Genomic DNA, 16,869 nt, shown 5'->3' on the forward strand with positions numbered 1-16,869 from the left:
GTGTGTGTGTGTTTCCATTCTCTGGTCCACTCCCCAGATAACCACAATGGCTTGGGACTGGGCCAGCCTGAAGCCGGGAGCCTCCTGCAGCCATCTCACGTGGGTAGCAGGGGCCCAAGCACTTGGGCCCTGCTCCACCACCTTTCCCAGGCCATTTAGCCGGGAGCTGGATCGGAAGTGGAGCAGCTGGGAATTGAACGGGCGCCCACATGGGATGCTGGTGTCGGACACGGCAGCTCCACCTCCCACACCACAGTGCCGGCCCCTAGACCTGCATTTGAACAAAACATTGCCGATCATGTAGTCTGACCTTTTTCTTTTCTAGATAAAAAAGCTCGGGTTCAGAGACCTAAGGGTGAAAAGGAGCAACGCAGGCCTGAATTACAAAACCCCATTATCTCTGTTTCAGTCATATTTTTGATACAACCAGCCATCTGGTTTTTGCTTTGTTTTGTTTTGTTTTTTTAAATTAAATTAGCTAGTTGATCTGTTTCTCAGCCAAGGGTGTTTTTCTAATCCTGAAAGCAGAACCAAGTCACAGTGTGGCTGGTGGAAGGGATCTGCCCTGATCAATGAAGTGTTCACTGCTGGCGGTCGAGCCTTCCCAGTGGAAATTTGTACCAACTTGTACCTAAGATTGCGGAGGGTTCGCACCCTGAGTTAAGAAGTGCAGAGTCTGGGGGCCAGCACCGTGGCTCACTTGGTTAATCCTCCGCCTGCGGCACTGGCGTCCCATATGGGCGCCGAGTTCTAGTCCTGGTTGCTCCTCTTCCAGTCCAGCTCTCTGCTGTGGCCCAGGAGGGCAGTGGAGGATGGCCCAAGTGCCTGCACCCGCATGGGAGACCAGGAGGAAGTGCCTGGCTCCTGTCTTCAGATCGGCGCAGCACCGGCTGTGGCAGCCATTTGGGGGTAAACCAACGGAAGGAAGACCTTTCTCTCTGTCTCTCTCTCTCTCTCACTAACTCTATCTGTCAAATAAAATATTTTTTTTAAAAAAGTACAGAGTCTGTAACCAGAGATTGCTGGGGCCCCTGCGGCCATTTCAGAGGTCTGTGAAGTCAGAAGTACTTTCGCAGGCACGCTAAGGCTTGCACTTCTCCACGGTGCTGACATTTGCAGGGTGGTGTGAGAGCGGATGAGCAGCTAGGCCAGACTCCAGACTGACCGGGTGTGTTCGTGACCGCATGCCCACAGTTGTACACAGTGGTCTGCAAGAAGACATAGAATCTGTTCACAACCTTGCACACTGGCCTTTGAAGCCCCCAGGCAGTGCAGTGTGTGCAGGGCACCTGGGCAGCCGCCCAGAGGGCAGGCACTTGCGCACTTGAGCTTCAAGCTGAACTTGCCACTGTTTGCACAGAATACATTTTACCAGGAAGATGACTGGCAGACCAACCAGTGACTCAGGCTCCAATACTTATCAGGCTTTTCTCACAAAAATAAACGAAAGAGAGGCACATGTTTTTTGGTTTTGTGTGTGTGTGTGTGTGTTGTTTTTTTTTTTTTTTTTTTTTTTTTTTTTTTTTTGACAGCATGGGCAGTAAGAGAGAGACAGGGAGAGAAAAGTCTTCCTTTACCGTTGGTTCTCCCTCCAATGGCCCCTGCTGCCGGCATGCTGCGGCCAGCGCACCGCGCTGATCTGAAGCCAGGAGCCAGGTGCTTCTCCTGGTCTCCCATGCGGGTGCAGGGCCCAAGGACTTGGGCCATCCTCCACTGCACTTCTGGGCCACAGCAGAGAGCTGGACTGGAAGAGGGGCAACCAGGACAGAATCTGGCGCCCCGACCAGGACTAGAACCTAGCACCGAGCCTACTGAGCCGCAGCGCCGGCTAGAGGCACATGTTTGACACAGCAGTTCAGCTGCTGCTGGGGCACACACATCCCATAGCAGAGCGCCTGGGTTCAAGTTCTGCCTCCGCTCTGATGCAGCTTCCTGCTGACGGGCACCTGGGGTCAGCAGACGTTGCCTCAGGTGGTTGAGTCCCTGCCACCCACGTGGGACCCTGTTTCAGTTCTGGGCTCCTGGCTTCGGCCTGGCCCAGCCCCACCCATTGCAGCCGTTTGGGGAGTGAACCAGGAGATGGAAAATCCCTGTCTCCCCTGCCTCTGTCACTCTGCCTTTTAAATAAGTAAGTCTTTTTTTAAAAAAAATTTTTTTCAATGATAAAATGAGAACATTACTTTAAGGAAAATAACTGTTGGTGTTTGTTGTCAGTGATGAAATTTGATCTTTTTTGCCTTAAAGATTTTATTTATTTAAACGTCAGAGTTACAGAAAGGGGTAGGGGGGATTTACCACTGATACATTCCCCAAATGTATACTCCCTAAATGGCCGCAACAGCCAGCACTGGACCAGCCTGAAGCCAAGAGCTTCATCCAGGTCTCCCACGTGGGTGTCAGGGGTCCAAACACTTGGGCCGTCTTCCACTGCTTTTCCCAGGCCAGTAGCAGGGAGCTGGCTCAGAAGTGGAGCAGCCGGGACACAAGCTGTCATTCATATGGGCTGCTGCTGTCACAAGCCCTGGCTTTACCCAGTGCAACACCTCACTGGCCCCCTAAAATTTGAGCTCTTAAGGGAAATTTGGAATTTTGGGAAATTTGTACTTGCCAGAGTGAGCTTCAGCTTGCCAGTACTGCCGGCTCCTGCTGAGCTTGGTAGCAATGTGGCCAAATGGGATTTTTTGGTAGATATAATGAAATGAGTAAGTGACACTTGGAAAATGTGTGTGACTCAGCTAACCAGTATTTTCCAGTTGACCCAGAAATTATGTTTAAAAAAAAAATCACTGATAGAAAGGTACTGAGAGTGTGAGACCTGGCTCTGGACGTGGACGGAGGAGCTCAGCACTCGGGTGAGGTCTCAGCCACGTAGCCACTCCCCTCCCCCGCGATGGGTGGGTGTTGGGTGTGTCGCAGAGGTCACAGGTTCCCTAAAGACCTACTCCTCCTCCTGCCCTGTTGCTGCGTGTCTGTGTGAGACCAGATTTTCTTTCTTTTTTTTTTTTTAAGATTTATTTATTTATTTGAAAGTCAGAGTTACGCAGAGAGAGGTCTTCCATCCGATGGTTCACTCCCCAAGGGGCCACAATGGCAGGAGCTGCGCTGATCAGGAGCCAGGAGCTCTCCGGGTCTCCCACACAGTGCAGAGGCCCAAGCACTCGGGCCATCCTCTACTGCTTTCCCAGGCAACAGCAGAGAGCTGGATCGGAAGTGGAGCAGCCGGGACTAGAACCAGCATCCATATGGGATGCCGGTGCTTCAGGCCAGGGCGTTAACCTGCTGCGCCACAGCACAGGCCCCCAAATTTTCTTTCTGCATTTCAGCCAGAGCCATGTTCTGAAGACCAAAGCAGAAAGTTAGCACAGCCTGTCTTTGTAAAGCCAGACATTGAAGAGATGTGCAGAGATAGAGCAGTGCTGCTCTCTCACTCGGCCATGTTTGGAGAAGTACTTACTTGTCAGTGTGTTGTTTACCTTAAGATGTAATGGATTGGGCCTGGCGCTTGGCGTAGCAGGTAAAGCAACCGCCTGCTTTGCTGGCATCCCTTATGGGCACTGGTTCGAGATCCAGCTGCTTCTCTTCCAATCCAGCTCTCTGCTGTGGCCTGGGAAAGCAGTAGAGGATGGCCCAAGTGCTTAGGCCCCTGCACCCACATGAGAGACCGGGAGGAAGCTCCTGGCTCCTAGCTTCAGATTGGCCCAGCTCCAGCTGTTGCAGCCATTTGGGGAGTGAACCAACGGATGGAAGACCTCTCTCTCTCTCTCTCTCTCTCTCTCTCTCTCTCTCTCTGCCTCTCTGTAACTCTGACTTTCAAGTAAAATAAATAAATCTTTTAAAAAAAGTAATGGATTTATTTTTTTAATTGCTCTGCTTTAAGCTCAAATACAGTCAGTATCAGTCAGTAAGACTCTCTAAACAGAAGTTCTCTGGGGTCCTCAGTGATTTTCTTAGCTGAGTGGGGTCCTGAGGCCCAGAAGTTTCAGAACCAGGCTCCTGAAACAGCGCCGTTCACGGCTGCAGCCGTGGCTCTGGCCGGGAACCTCGCGACACCCTGGTCCTGCCTGTTCTCCAGCTCATCCTCAGGCAGGCCAGAAACGGGAACAGCGGCTCTGAGGAGCCCTCCGTGGTTCCCCCTCTGCACCACAGATTCCCCGAGAGGGAAGTCACGTTCTTTCATTTCTTCCACTGAGCTCAGCACGGCGCCTTTTCCCAGGCCCAGGAGATGTCATTCGAGGGGAATTTTCTGCCTAGACCTGAACATCAAGACTAGTCTTGGGCCAGCGCCGTGGCTCACTAGGTTAACCCTCCACCTGCGGCGCCGGCACCCCATATGGGCGCAGGGTTCTAGTCCTGGTTGCTCCTCTTCCAGTCCAGCTCTTTGCTGTGGCCTGGGAGGGCAGTGGAGGATGGCCCAAGTGCTTGGGCCCTGCACCCACATGGGAGAACAGGATCGGCACAGCGCCTGCCATAGCAGCCATTTTGGGGTGAACCAATGGAAGGAAGACCTCTCTCTGTGTCTGTAACTCTACCTGTCAAAAAAAAAAAAAAAAAAGGCTAACAGTCGCAGATGAACGTAACCTGGAGGGTGGTGGCTGAACAAGTCGGCTGAATGAGATGTGGAAATGGCACTCTCTAGAATTACCCATCCTGCTGAGCTGCAGGAAACAGCCGGCTCTGCTCACCCAGTCACTCAAGAAGTGGGTATTCCATACCTGCTGGGTCCCAGGCACCATGACCAACATAACGTATATGTGATCACAGTTCACATGTAATTACATGTATGTAGAATGCTTGTGCGTTGTGTAGTGTGACTGCACGCTGACAGGGCCTGTCCTTGCTTGTGTGGGAGACAGCGCCAGACAGGCTGTGTATGGGCTGGTGAGGGCATGTGCCGGAAACTCAACCCATTGCCCGGCGTCCCAGCGAGGTGGAGGTGGAGTACATGCATTCCCAGCAGACAGCAGCCTCTGCAAAGGCCCCGAGGCCAGAGGAGGTCAGGTGGGTTTGGGTCTGAGCAAAGCCCAGAGCTCCAGATTGGATGGGGCTGGAGTCCAGGCCCCGGGGACTGGGGATTGACATTGTGCCTGCAGACCTGGGCCCCCTGCTGCCCTGGCTGCAGTGTGCAGCGTGGACGGGAAGGGCGCTGACTGGGAGCGGCAGGTGCAGAGGAAGGAGGGTGCTGAGACAGTTCAGTGGAGAAGTGGTGGCGCGGACCAAGTGACTGAGGGCCAAGAGAAACAGAGAGATGCTAAGAAGATAGAACAGGAGTTGGTGGCAGATTTGATTTAGATGTGGGGGACAGGAACACAAAGACCCAGGCTTCTGACTCCAGCCAAGTGCGGTGTTGACACAGGCCTGGGGCTGGTCGTGTCTCTGGGTTACAGGTGGCAGACGCCCGCTTCAGTACTGTGTTCCCTCAAAGGAGAACACACTTCGTCTACTCACGGGGTCGACTTCTGTCCCCATGTCCCATGTCGCGTGCTGTCTGTGCAGCCTGCCTGCTCTCAGGTGCTTTACCCACTTAAAAAAGACAAACCGGGGGGGGGGGGGGGGGGGGCATTGGTGTGGTTCAGATGCTGCGTGGGTTGCCCTCATCCCATTTCAGAGGGACTGGATTCAACTCCAGACTCCTGCAAATGCACACCCTGGGAGGCAGCAGGCGATGGCTCAGGCACTTTGTGTGAGATACCTCCTGACTGGCGTGGCTGTGAGAGAACCCCCCAGAGTCTGCCCTAGCAGAAAGCTGGAGCAAGAATCCAATCCAGGTACTCGTGGAGGGCGTGGGCTCCTTAAGCAGAGGGCCAAACGCCCACCCTTGAAGGCCTGGGAAGCGCGGTGGTCTTGTAGCGGCCACCAGTCAGGATGCAGGCACTGTCCTTCCCCTGCAGACACTGTTTGTGCTGCTCCTTGCCCTGTCTGCGCCCGTCACGCTGCGCTGTCCAGAGTACCGCAGCAACAGACTCAGGGTAAGTGTAGCCAGCAGAGTCTCCTTCGTTTAGGACCTTGGCGACGGTTGTTCCTTTAATTGTTCGGTCTCCTCTCATCATCTCATGGTGCAGAGGATATTTGGGTCGTTTCCTGTTTGGAGCAATAAAACTGCTACCAATGCCTGTGTGTGAGTGTAGACGTGGGCGTTCACTTAACCTGGATAAACAAGGAGACGTGAACTGCTGGGGCTGGTGGCAGGTATGTGTTTAACTTTCTGGGAAACCAGGCGCTGTCTCCTGCTTACACTGCCCCCAGCAGTGTGCGTTTTCTGCTCCCCGTCCCATTGGACCTGTATCTTGTTCTGGTTTTCATTGGCGTTTACCTGCAACCAAGGATGCCGATAGCCTTTCCTGCGCTTATCTTCCCTGGGATGCTTGCTCTTTTTTTATTTAAATTGGGTTGTTTTCTTACTGAGCTGTTCAATTTTTTTTTCCTTTGTTTTTTTCTTTTCAGAGTTACAGAGAGGGAGAAATGGGGGGAGGGAGAGAGAGAGAGAGTGACAGAGAAAGAGAGACCTTCATCCACTGGTTCATTCCCTAAATGGCCTCAATGGCTGGGGCTGGACCAGGCGGAAGCCAGGAGCTGCCTCCAGGTCTCTCACGTGGGTACAGGGGCCCAAGCACTTGGGCCACCTTCCACTGCTTTCCCAGGTCATTAGCAGGGAGCTGGATAGGAAGTGGAGCAGCCTGGACTTGAACCGGTGCCCATATGGGATGCCGGCACTTCAGACAGCGGCTTAACCTGCTGAGCCACAGCGCTGGCCCCATATTATTGGATTTTGAAACCTCATTAGATATTGTGGATGTAGATCCTTTCCCAGATAAGTGATTTTCAAGTGTTTTCTTTCATTCTGTAATTTGTCTCTTCATTTTTTTAAGATTTATTTATTTGAGATGCAGTTAACCGACAGACAGCGAGAGAGAAAGAGATCTTCTATCCACTGGTTCACTCCCCAAATGGCCACAATGGCTTGAGCTGGGCCGATCCAAAGCCAAGATCAGGAGCTTCTTCCGGGTCTCCCACGTAGGTGCAGGGGCCCAAGAACTTGGGCCATTTTCAGCTGTTTTCGTAGGCCACAGCAGAGAGCTGGAACAGAAGAGGAGGAGCCAGGAAACGAACCTGCACCCGTATGGGACGCCGGCACTGCAGGCAGGGGCTTAACTTACTACACCACAGTGCTAGCCTCTGCTTGTCTTTTTCTTAACAGTGTCTAATCGAGCAAAAGTTTTTAACTTAGAATGAGTGCAGTGGATGGTGTGTTTCCTTGGTCGGCGTGCCCTTGGTGTCTTCATCTGAGAGGTCATGGAGCTTTTCTCCTGTATTTTTCTCCTATTTTACATTGTGCATCCAGGTCTGGGATCCGTTTTGCGGGTCATTTTCAGCACGCGATGTTCACTTGTCCTGTTGATGGAGACGCTGGCTGCTCTGTGTAGTCGCCTTCTCGCCTTTGTTGCATTTGTGAATCCGTGTCTGGAGTCCCTGCTGTATTTTTTTCCATTCATCCATGGAGCTTGTTGTTCACCACTGCCATACCATCTTCAATATGGCCACTCTCCGGTAAAAAAAAGTTAAGATTTTTTTTTTTTTTTTTTTTTTTTTTAAGATCCATCTATTTATTTGAAAGGCAGAGCCACAAGAGGCAAAGGCAGAGAGAGAGAGAGGTCTTCCATCCGCTGGTTCACTCCCTAGATGGCCGCAATGGCTGGAGCTTCATCATTCCGGAGCCAGGCTCCTCCTCTGGGTCCCCACCTAAGTGCAGGGATCCAAGCACCTGGGCCATTTCCACTGCGCTCCCGGGCCACAACAGAGAGCCGGACCAGAAGTAGAGCAGCCAGGACTCAAACTGGTGCCCGTATAGGGTGCCAGCACTACAGATGGCAGCTTATTCCACCACGGCACAGCACCGGCCAAAAGATTCTTTATTCATTTATTTAAACAGCAGAGTCACAGAGAGCAGGAGAGAGACACACAGAGACCTTCCATCCACTGGTTCACAGAACTCCCCAGATGACCACAGCAGCCAGGCCGGGCCACACTGAAGCCAGGAGCCAGGAGCTCCATCCTGGTCTCCTACATGGGTAGCGAGGGCCCAGGTTCTTGGACCAACTGCCCCTGCCTCCCCAGCTGCATTAGCAGGGAGCTGGACAGGAAGCAGAGCATCCAGGACTCGAACCAGTGCTCCAGCCTGGAACGGTGGCTTCACCCCCTGCACCACAATGCCGGCCCCTCTAGTGAATTTTTAAATCAGGTTTTCTGAATTCTCCAACCTTTTGCCTCTTTTTCAGAATTGTTTTGGCCATTGTCATTATTTTACCTTTCCACGGATATTTTATTTCACTGTATTTTTTCATGGTGCACAAATGATAGCAGGATTTATTTAAAGTGAGAGTAAATATGTATTCACATGTGAGTGTGGGCACACCCAGCAGGAGAGAGACACCATGAGAGGGCCAGAGTGAAGCCCAGAAGGAAGTGGGAGAGAAAGTTCAAGTGCAAGGCCAGAAGCCAAACTGCCCATCCCCACAAGCAGCATTTCTCTTTGTGGGGCAGAGGTTGGTTTCCTGAGTTGTAAACAGTGTGGAGTCTGAGTGGTGTTTAGTGTATGTGAGCATTTCTGTGAGTTTCATTGTGCCTTTTTTTAATCTTATTTAAGGTAAACAAGTTTCATGTATTTCATATATACAGACTTAGGAACACAGTGACACCTCCCAGCCTCCCCTCCCTCCCAACCAAGCTCCAACCCTTCTTCATCCTCCCTCGCCTATTCCCACTCTTAATTTTTACAAAGATCTATTTTCATCTTACTTTATACTCATGACATTACACTAAGTAAAGAGCTCTAAAAATAGTATGAAAAAAAAAAAAAAAACTGTCCCTCAACAGTAGAGTCAAGGGCTGTGAACAATCATCAAATCTCAGAATGTCCATTTCACGCCAATACATTACATTTTAGGTACTCTGTTAGTTACCCCAGATCAGGAAAAACATAGGATAGCTGCCTTTTGGGGCTGGCTTATTTCAGTAAATATAATGGTTTACAGTTGCATCCATGGATGTGTTAAAATCAGCCTATTGGGGCTGGAATCGTGGTGCAGTGGGTTAAGCCACAGCCTGCAACACCAGTGTCCCATATCAGAGCACCCGAGGCCCGGCTGCTCCACTTCCCATCCAGCTCCCTGCTACTGCCCCTGGAAAAGCAGCAGACAATGTCCCAAGTACTTGGGCCTCTGCCACCCACGTGGGAGACCCTGATGAAGTTCCAGGCTCCTTGCTTCAGCTGGGCCAAGGCATTGTAGCCGTTTAAGGAATGAACAGTGGATGGAAGATTTTGTGTGTGTGTTTGCTTTTCTCTCTGTCACCCTGCCTTTCAAATACAGAAGAATGAATCCTGGGGCCAGTGTTGCAACGCACAGTAGTTTAAGCTGCCCTCTGCAGCGCCAGCATACCACACGGGCTCTGGCTTGAGTCCTGGCTGCTCTGCTTCTGATCCAGCTCCCTACTAATGGCCCAGGGAAAGCAGCAAAAGATGGCCCATGCACCCACATGGGAGAACTGGAAGAAGATCCTGGCTCCTGATTCTGCCTGACCCACCCCCAGCCATTGTGGCCATCTGGAGAGTGAATCAGTCAATAGTCTGTCCCTCTCGCACATGCGTGTGCCCTCTTATTTTCAAATAAATAGCTTTACAAAGATGAAATAGGGGCCAGCGCTGTGGCACAGCAGGTTAAGCCACCGTCTGCAGCACCGGCATCCGTATGGGCACTGTTCAAGTTCCGGCTGCTCCACTTTTGATCCAGCTCCCTGCTAACGTTCCAGAGAAAAAACAGAGGATGGCCCAAGTGCTTGGGCCCTGGCACCCACGTGGGAGACCCAGATGAAACTGGGTTATCATCTATAAAATATCTTTCAGGGGTTTAGGTGAGACTTTCACTGAATATGTAGATTTGGAGAGAACTAACATCTTAACAGCATGAGCCTTTCAGTCTGAGTGTCCACCCGTTTGGGGCTTCCTCCCCCTTTTGTACTTCTCGGCATGTAGATGTTTTCCATACTTTTTTAGGCTCGTACATTAGTGTTTAATTTTTTGTGCCATTTTAAATAGGACCTTTTGTTATTTGCCTTTTGTAACTGTTGTCATTCTTTCTTGCAGTTCTGCCTTGTGTTGTTGGTGCAGAGATGCTTCGCGTGTGTCCTTGTTGAGCTGACTCACTCTTCCTTGTAATACACCCTCTCTGTCCCCGCTAACCACATCTGCCCGAAGCCCGCCTGCTTGACGTGAACAGCCAGTGCTGCTCTGCTGGCTGGTGTAGGATGCTATGTCTTTTCCTCTTGCTTTACTTTTGGCCAGTTTGTATCTTCAGAGTTGAAATGGGTTCGTTGTGGGCAGGATACGGTTGGATCTTGCCTTTTATCCATTCAGACAGTGTCTTCCGTTTGCTTGGTTAATCAGACATTTATTTTTAGTGTGTTTTTGATATAGTCAGATTTAAACCTTTACCAACTTATTGCTGTTTCTTTCTATTGGTCTCCTTTGGTCTTTGCTCACCTTCCCTCCTCTTCTGCTTTATTTTGGATCAGTTGAGTCCTTTTTATGATTCTATTCTTTTTTGACTTTGTAACTGTTTAGTGCTTGAATTTCATTTTTTACGCAGTTTTTCTAGAATGTGTCCTTGACTTGTCGTGACCAGTCTGCCTGCACGTGACAGATGGCAGTTCCACTCAGCAGAGTTGAAGGACTGCCCAGCGTTGTACTCTGTTTCTTTCTTCCTGGCATTCCTGCTTTTGTTGTCATGGATTTTTTTCTTCATGTTATAAACCCCGCAGTGTATTATTTTCATCACTAATTTTTAAAGAGATTTAAATAATTGCTTTATATTCACCAAGAGTTGCCATTTTCTTTTTTTTTTCCTAAAGATTCTATTTATTTATTTGAGAGGTAGACTTACAGACAGAGAGAGAGAGACAGACAGAAAGGTCTTTCCTTCCGTGGTTCACTCCCCAAATGGCCGTAACGGCCAGAGCTATGCCAATCCGAAGCCAGGAGCCAGGAGCCTCTGCCTGGTCTCCCATGTGGGTACAGGGGCTCAAGGACCTGGACCATCTTCCACTGCTTTCCCAGGCTATAGCAGAGAGCTGGATTGGAAGAGGAGCAGCCGGGACTAGAACCAAAACCGGCGCCCACATGGGATGCAGGTGCCGCAGGTGGAAGATTAACCTACTGCGCCACAGTGCCGGCCCTGAGAGTTGCCATTTTCTTTTTTTTTTTTTTTTCTTTTTTTTTTTTTACAGGCAGAGTGGACAGTGAGAGAGAGAGACAGAGAGAAAGGTCTTCCTTTTGCCGTTGGTTCACCCTCCAATGGCCACCGTGGCTGGTGCGCTGCGGCTGTCGCACCACGCTGATCCGATGGCAGGAGCCAGGTATTTATCCTGGTCTCCCATGGGGTGCAGGGCCCGAGGACCTGGGCCATCCTCCACTGCCCTCCCGGGTCACAGCAGAGAGCTGGACTGGAAGAGGGGCAACCGGGACAGCATCCGGCACCCCAACCAGGACTAGAACCCGGTGTGCCAGCGCTGCAAGGCAGAGGATTAGCCTATTGAGCCACGGCGCCGGCTAGAGTTGCCATTTTCAATGATCCTCCATCCGCTGGGCAGATCCAGAGGATCCAGTATCCATTTCCTTCGGCTTGAAGGACTTCGTGTGGTGATCCTTCTAGTGTGAAGGTACCAGTGGTGAATTATTTGTGCTTTCAGTATCTAGAAAGGTCTTTTGTCTTCAGTGATGGACATAGAATCCCATGCCAGCAGTTTTATCCTTTAAAAATTATGCTCACCTGGTATCGTGCTTGTAGTGTTTCTGATGAGAAATCTGCCATTCTCACCAATTTTTATAAAGATTTATTTATTTATTTGAGAGGCAGAGCATCAGATGAGAGGGAGAGACAGAGATCTTCCACCTGCTGGTTCACCCTCCCAGATGTCCACAACAGCCAGGGCTGGGCCAGGCCAGGAGCCCGATGCTCTGTCCAGGTCCCCCATGTGGTGCAGGGCCAAGCACTCATCTCCCACTGCTTTCCCAGACACATTAGCAGGGAGTGGATCAGAGGAACAACAACCAGGACTCAGGCCGGAACTCCTGTATAGAATGCCGGCGGCATAAGTGTGTTAACCCGCTGCGCCGTAAGGCCAGCCCCTTCTCCACGTGGAATGCTTGAGTATATTGTTTTGCTCTTTTAAGCATTCCTAAACTTTCTCACATTTTACTGCAAAAAATATAAATAAATAAAAATATGCAATTAAGCAAATATGTAAGAATGTTAATGGTAAAGTCTAGTTGATAGTCACCATAAAATTCTTTCAACTTGTTTGCATTGATATTTTTCATAATAAAATTTTCAGAATACATCCTTCAGAATCTATGTAAAACTAATCTTTGGCCCAAAGTAAATAACTTTTTTAAAAAAGATTTATTCATTTTTTATTTGAAAGGCAGAGCTATATAAAGAGGGAGAGACAGAGAGATTTTCCATCCACTGGTTCACTCCCCAAATGGCCGCAATGACCAGGGCTGTGCCAATCAGAAGCCAGGAGCTAGGAGCTTCTAGGTCTCCCACTTGGTGCAGGGGCCAAGCACTTGGGCCATTTTCCTCTACTTTACCAGGCCATTAGCAGGGAGCTGGGTCAGAAGTGGAGCAACTGGGAATCGAACCAGTGCCCATATGAGATGCTGGCACTGCAGAGGGTGGCTAACCCGCTACACCACAGCACCCGGCCCCCCCTTAAATTAAATAACTTAACAGAAGCTTCCAAATCTAATGTTATCTTAAAAAAAAAAAAAAAAAAAGATTTATTTATTTGAAAGGCAGAGTTACAGAGAGGCAGAGAGAGAGAGAGGTCTTCCATCCACTGGTTCACTCCCCAGCTGGCCACAACAGCCAGAACTGTGCTGATCCAAAGCCAGGAGCCAGGAGCTTCTTCCGCATCTCCCATATGGTACAGGGGCGCAAGGACTTGGGCCATCTTCTACTGCTTTCCTAGGCCATAGCAGAGAGCTGGATCGGAAGTGGAACAGCCGGGACTCGAACCAGTGCCCGTGTGGGATGCTGACACTGCAGGTGGTGGCTATATCCCCTATGCCACAGCGCTGGCCCCAATCTGATGTTGTCATTAAAGGACACTAATTGAATTTATAAATACCACAAATTATTGTTATATATACATAAATTTCTATTCTTAAACTGAAAAATATTTTGAAATAAACATATACACATAAGTACTAGTGATTATCATGCTTTCGTGGTTACCTGAAATAAAATGGCATTGTGCATTTAGTTATGAAATAGTCATGAAAATTATTCATTGTTTGAAAAGTTGTGACTATATTTCTTTTATTAAGTATTCTACAAAAATTTTTGTAAGTTCTTATTTCCATATCTTTAACTGTTATGTAAGAACAAAATTGAATAGATTATAAAAAGAGCAAGTTACTTAAATTGAGGATTTTAAATGTAATTCTTACACATCAGATTCTGGTATAAGGGCATTCTTTGGAAGCATTGCTGGCCGTGAGGAAGGATCGTTGTAGGTTCATGAGAAGGAAGGCTCCGCTGTCTCTGTCTCTGCTCACTGGGCACTCTGTCTGCACCAGGCAGGCCTGGGGCGTGAGGCAGGAGGGTACTCAGAGCTCCAGCCATCCAGCTGCATGAGACAAATATTGCAAAGAAGATGTGCAGCATTTACAAGTGAAGAGCCAGTTAGGGCCGCAGGGGCTCTACAGCAAGGGTTTAGCAGGTCAATCAGGCATAACTGAGCTGCAGTTAGTAAGGCGACTGTGTGTACTCTTCTCGGAGAACCCATCACTCGAGGTGCCGTGCCAGGTTCTGTGGGTGCTGGGGGTCAGCAGTGTGCAGTGTGGACTTCATGTTCTCCACGGTGACACCCGAGCTCTGGTGCCATGCAAGCAGATTTGAGCACACTACAGATGAGGAGAGGGACCGTTTTCCTCTTTAAAATTCTTGTGGTGGGGTGGTGGTGAGCGTTGTGGTGTAGTGGCATGGGGGTGAAGCCACCACCTGCAATGCCAGTAGCCAATATGGACACCGGTTCAATTCCTGGCTGCTCCACTTCAGATCCAGCCCCCTGAGAAAGGCCTGGGAAAGCAGCAGAGGATGGCCCAAGTGCTTGGGTCCCTGTACTCATGGGAGATCTGGAAGAAGCTCCTGGCTTTGGCCTGGCCCAGCCCTGGTCATTTGGGGAATAAACCAGCAGATGGAAGATATCCCTCCCCCCTCCCCCTCTCCCTCCCTCCGTCCCTCCCCCCCCATCTATGATGTTCTGTACTCATTGGTGGAGAGGTTGTTGCTGATCATTTATGTTTTTGCTTTTTATTTCTGATGGCCCAGCTGTGACAGTCTTCTATCTCTTGCCTCTGTTTCTAGGCATACAACTTGCAAACAAATGATAGTTTTCTATTTTAAAAAGATATGTGTAGGGGGCTGATGTGGCACAGCAGATTGAACCACCACTTGTGACGCCAGTGCTGGCATCCCATACTGGCATGCCAGTTCAATTCCTGGCTTCTCTGCTCCTGATACTATTCCCTGCTAATGCACCTGGGGAGGCAGCAGAAGTGCTTGGACCCTCGCCACCCACTTGGGAGACCCGAATGGAGTTCCTGGCTCCTGCCTTTGTCCTGCCCAGCCCTGGCCATTGCATCTGTTTAGGAAGTGAACCGGCAGCGCTCGCTCGCTCTCGCTCGCTCGCTCTCTCTCTCTCTCTCTCTCTCTCTCCCTCTCCCTCCCTCCCTCCCTCCCTCCCTCCCTCCCAGTGCCTGGGTTTGAGTCCTGCTCCACTTCCAGTCCCAGCTTCCAGCTTCCAGCTCCCTGCACCATGGGAGCAGCAGGTGATGGATTAAGTGCCCGAGTCTCTGCCCCCCGCCTGGAAGACTAGACTGAGCTCCAGGTCCCTGGCTTCAGCCTGGCTGAGTACTGGCTGCTGCCGGCATCTGGGGAGTAAATCAGTGGATTAAAGATCTTCCCGTAGCTCTCTGTCGCTCTCCTTTTCAAACAGATAAAAATTCAAAAAATACAAAGAATTACTTAAACCTTTTTAAAAATGCTCTCTGTGAATATGTCTAATGCCTGATTATAATTTTAGATTTTGTGGATTTTAGTTTGCAGTTAACATGTTTCGAACATTGCCACCTTCCTCCAATCCCACGGGAGCAGAGTTTGACCCCGAGGAAGATGAACCAACGTTAGAAGCAGCCTGGCCTCACCTGCAGGTACTGGGCTCGGGTGTGCAGCTGTGCGTGCGCCTGGGGGGCTGCAGAGCAGGTGTGAGGCCGGACTGCACACCAGCCGCCACCAGTGGATCTTTGGTGGGGCAGACCTTGCAAACCTGTGAATACAACAGAAATATTCTAGCGGGACAGGGAACGTTGGGGGAGGGGGCGTGGTGTTCTCACATTTTACATAAATCGCCAAAGTGGGGGCTGTCCGTGTGTTTTCACTTCGAGTGGCCACTTTGATGACAGCCACTGGGTTTGGGCCTAGAGGACTGTGCGGACATTGTGCCCGTTCTCAGTAGGCGGGGAGGGCAGTTGGAAGGTGAGAGGCAGAATGGTCAGGAGGTGCCATGGCCAGTGTTGGCAGAGCACGTGCCAGGCCTGCTGGAGGGAATGGGCTCACTGTGGAGCAGGAAGTCGAGGTGGGAAACACAGGAAGGAACATGACAGCAGCACACGCTGGGAGAGCGGCATCGTGGGAGGGAGCCGGACATTCCCTGCACACGGCCCCTCAGCGATGGGTCGGTGTCTGTGTCTCAGGGCCCTCACGGTGGGTGGGCTACCAACCCCTCCCTGGGGTTGGCCGCTGCACCTGGGTTCACAACAGTATGATTGAAGCATCAGTGACATTGGCCATTTAAGGGTTCAGTCTGTAGTTCTTATAAATAAAATAATTACCATCAATTACAATTACATTAAGCCATGTGGTTTCACATTGAGTCTATAGCTACGTGGCTTTTCTTAGAAAGGCTATGTGCAGGGCCGGCGCCGTGGCTCAATAGGCTAATCCTCCGCCTAGCGGCGCCGGCACACCGGGTTCTAGTCCCGGTCGGGGCGCTGGATTCTGTCCCGGTTGCCCCTCTTCCAGGCCAGCTCTCTGCTATGGCCAGGGAGTGCAGTGGAGGATGGCCCAGGTGCTTGGGCCCTGCACCCCATGGGAGACCAGGAAAAGCACCTGGATCCTGGCTCCTGCCATCGGATCAGCGCGGTGCGCCGGCTGCAGCGGCGGCCATTGGAGGGTGAACCAACGGCAAAGGAAGACCTTTCTCGCTCTGTCTCTCTCTCTCACTGTCCACTCTGCCTATCAAAAATAAATTAAAAAAAAAAAAAAAGAAAGGCTATGTGCAGGCAAATAAAGCTTCAACTCGGTGCATTTTCATCTCTGGCTAAGAAAACGCTGTGCCGTTTGACGTGCTGTTTTTCTTTTTTTCTCCTAGCTTGTTTATGAATTTTTCTTAAGATTTTTAGAGTCTCCAGATTTCCAACCTAATATAGCGAAGAAGTATATTGATCAGAAGTTTGTGTTGCAGGTAAGGTGCGAATCCACAGAAACCCCAAGATCCCGGCCTGTGGCACCGTCACACCAGGTCCCTAAGTGTCTCTTTCTTTCTGAAGCTTCTAGAGCTCTTTGACAGTGAAGATCCTCGGGAGAGAGATTTTCTGAAAACCACCCTTCACAGAATCTACGGGAAGTTCTTAGGCTTGAGAGCTTACATCAGAAAACAGATTAATAATATATTTTATAGGTAAGTCCATGTGTGGCCCTGCACGGCCACCCCCAACGTCTGCCCCTCTACTGCAGCCGCCGGGCACCCTCC

At 50.4% G+C, this 16,869-nt stretch overlaps 1 protein-coding gene across 16 annotated transcripts in view; it reads left to right on the forward strand.

Annotated features, from left to right (window-relative positions):
- PPP2R5C (protein phosphatase 2 regulatory subunit B'gamma) overlaps positions 1–16,869 on the forward strand; it is a 163,000-nt gene that overhangs the window by 107,472 nt on the left and 38,659 nt on the right. For all 16 annotated transcript variants that reach the window (XM_051834797.2, XM_051834796.2, XM_051834798.2 and 13 more), the window contains 3 exon segments: positions 15,158–15,268; positions 16,489–16,581; positions 16,667–16,797. In XM_051834797.2, coding sequence (XP_051690757.1) covers positions 15,158–15,268; positions 16,489–16,581; positions 16,667–16,797 — 335 coding nt within the window.

The sequence above is a fragment of the Oryctolagus cuniculus genome, chromosome 20, assembly GCF_964237555.1.
Source record: "Oryctolagus cuniculus chromosome 20, mOryCun1.1, whole genome shotgun sequence".
Taxonomy (NCBI): domain Eukaryota; kingdom Metazoa; phylum Chordata; class Mammalia; order Lagomorpha; family Leporidae; genus Oryctolagus; species Oryctolagus cuniculus.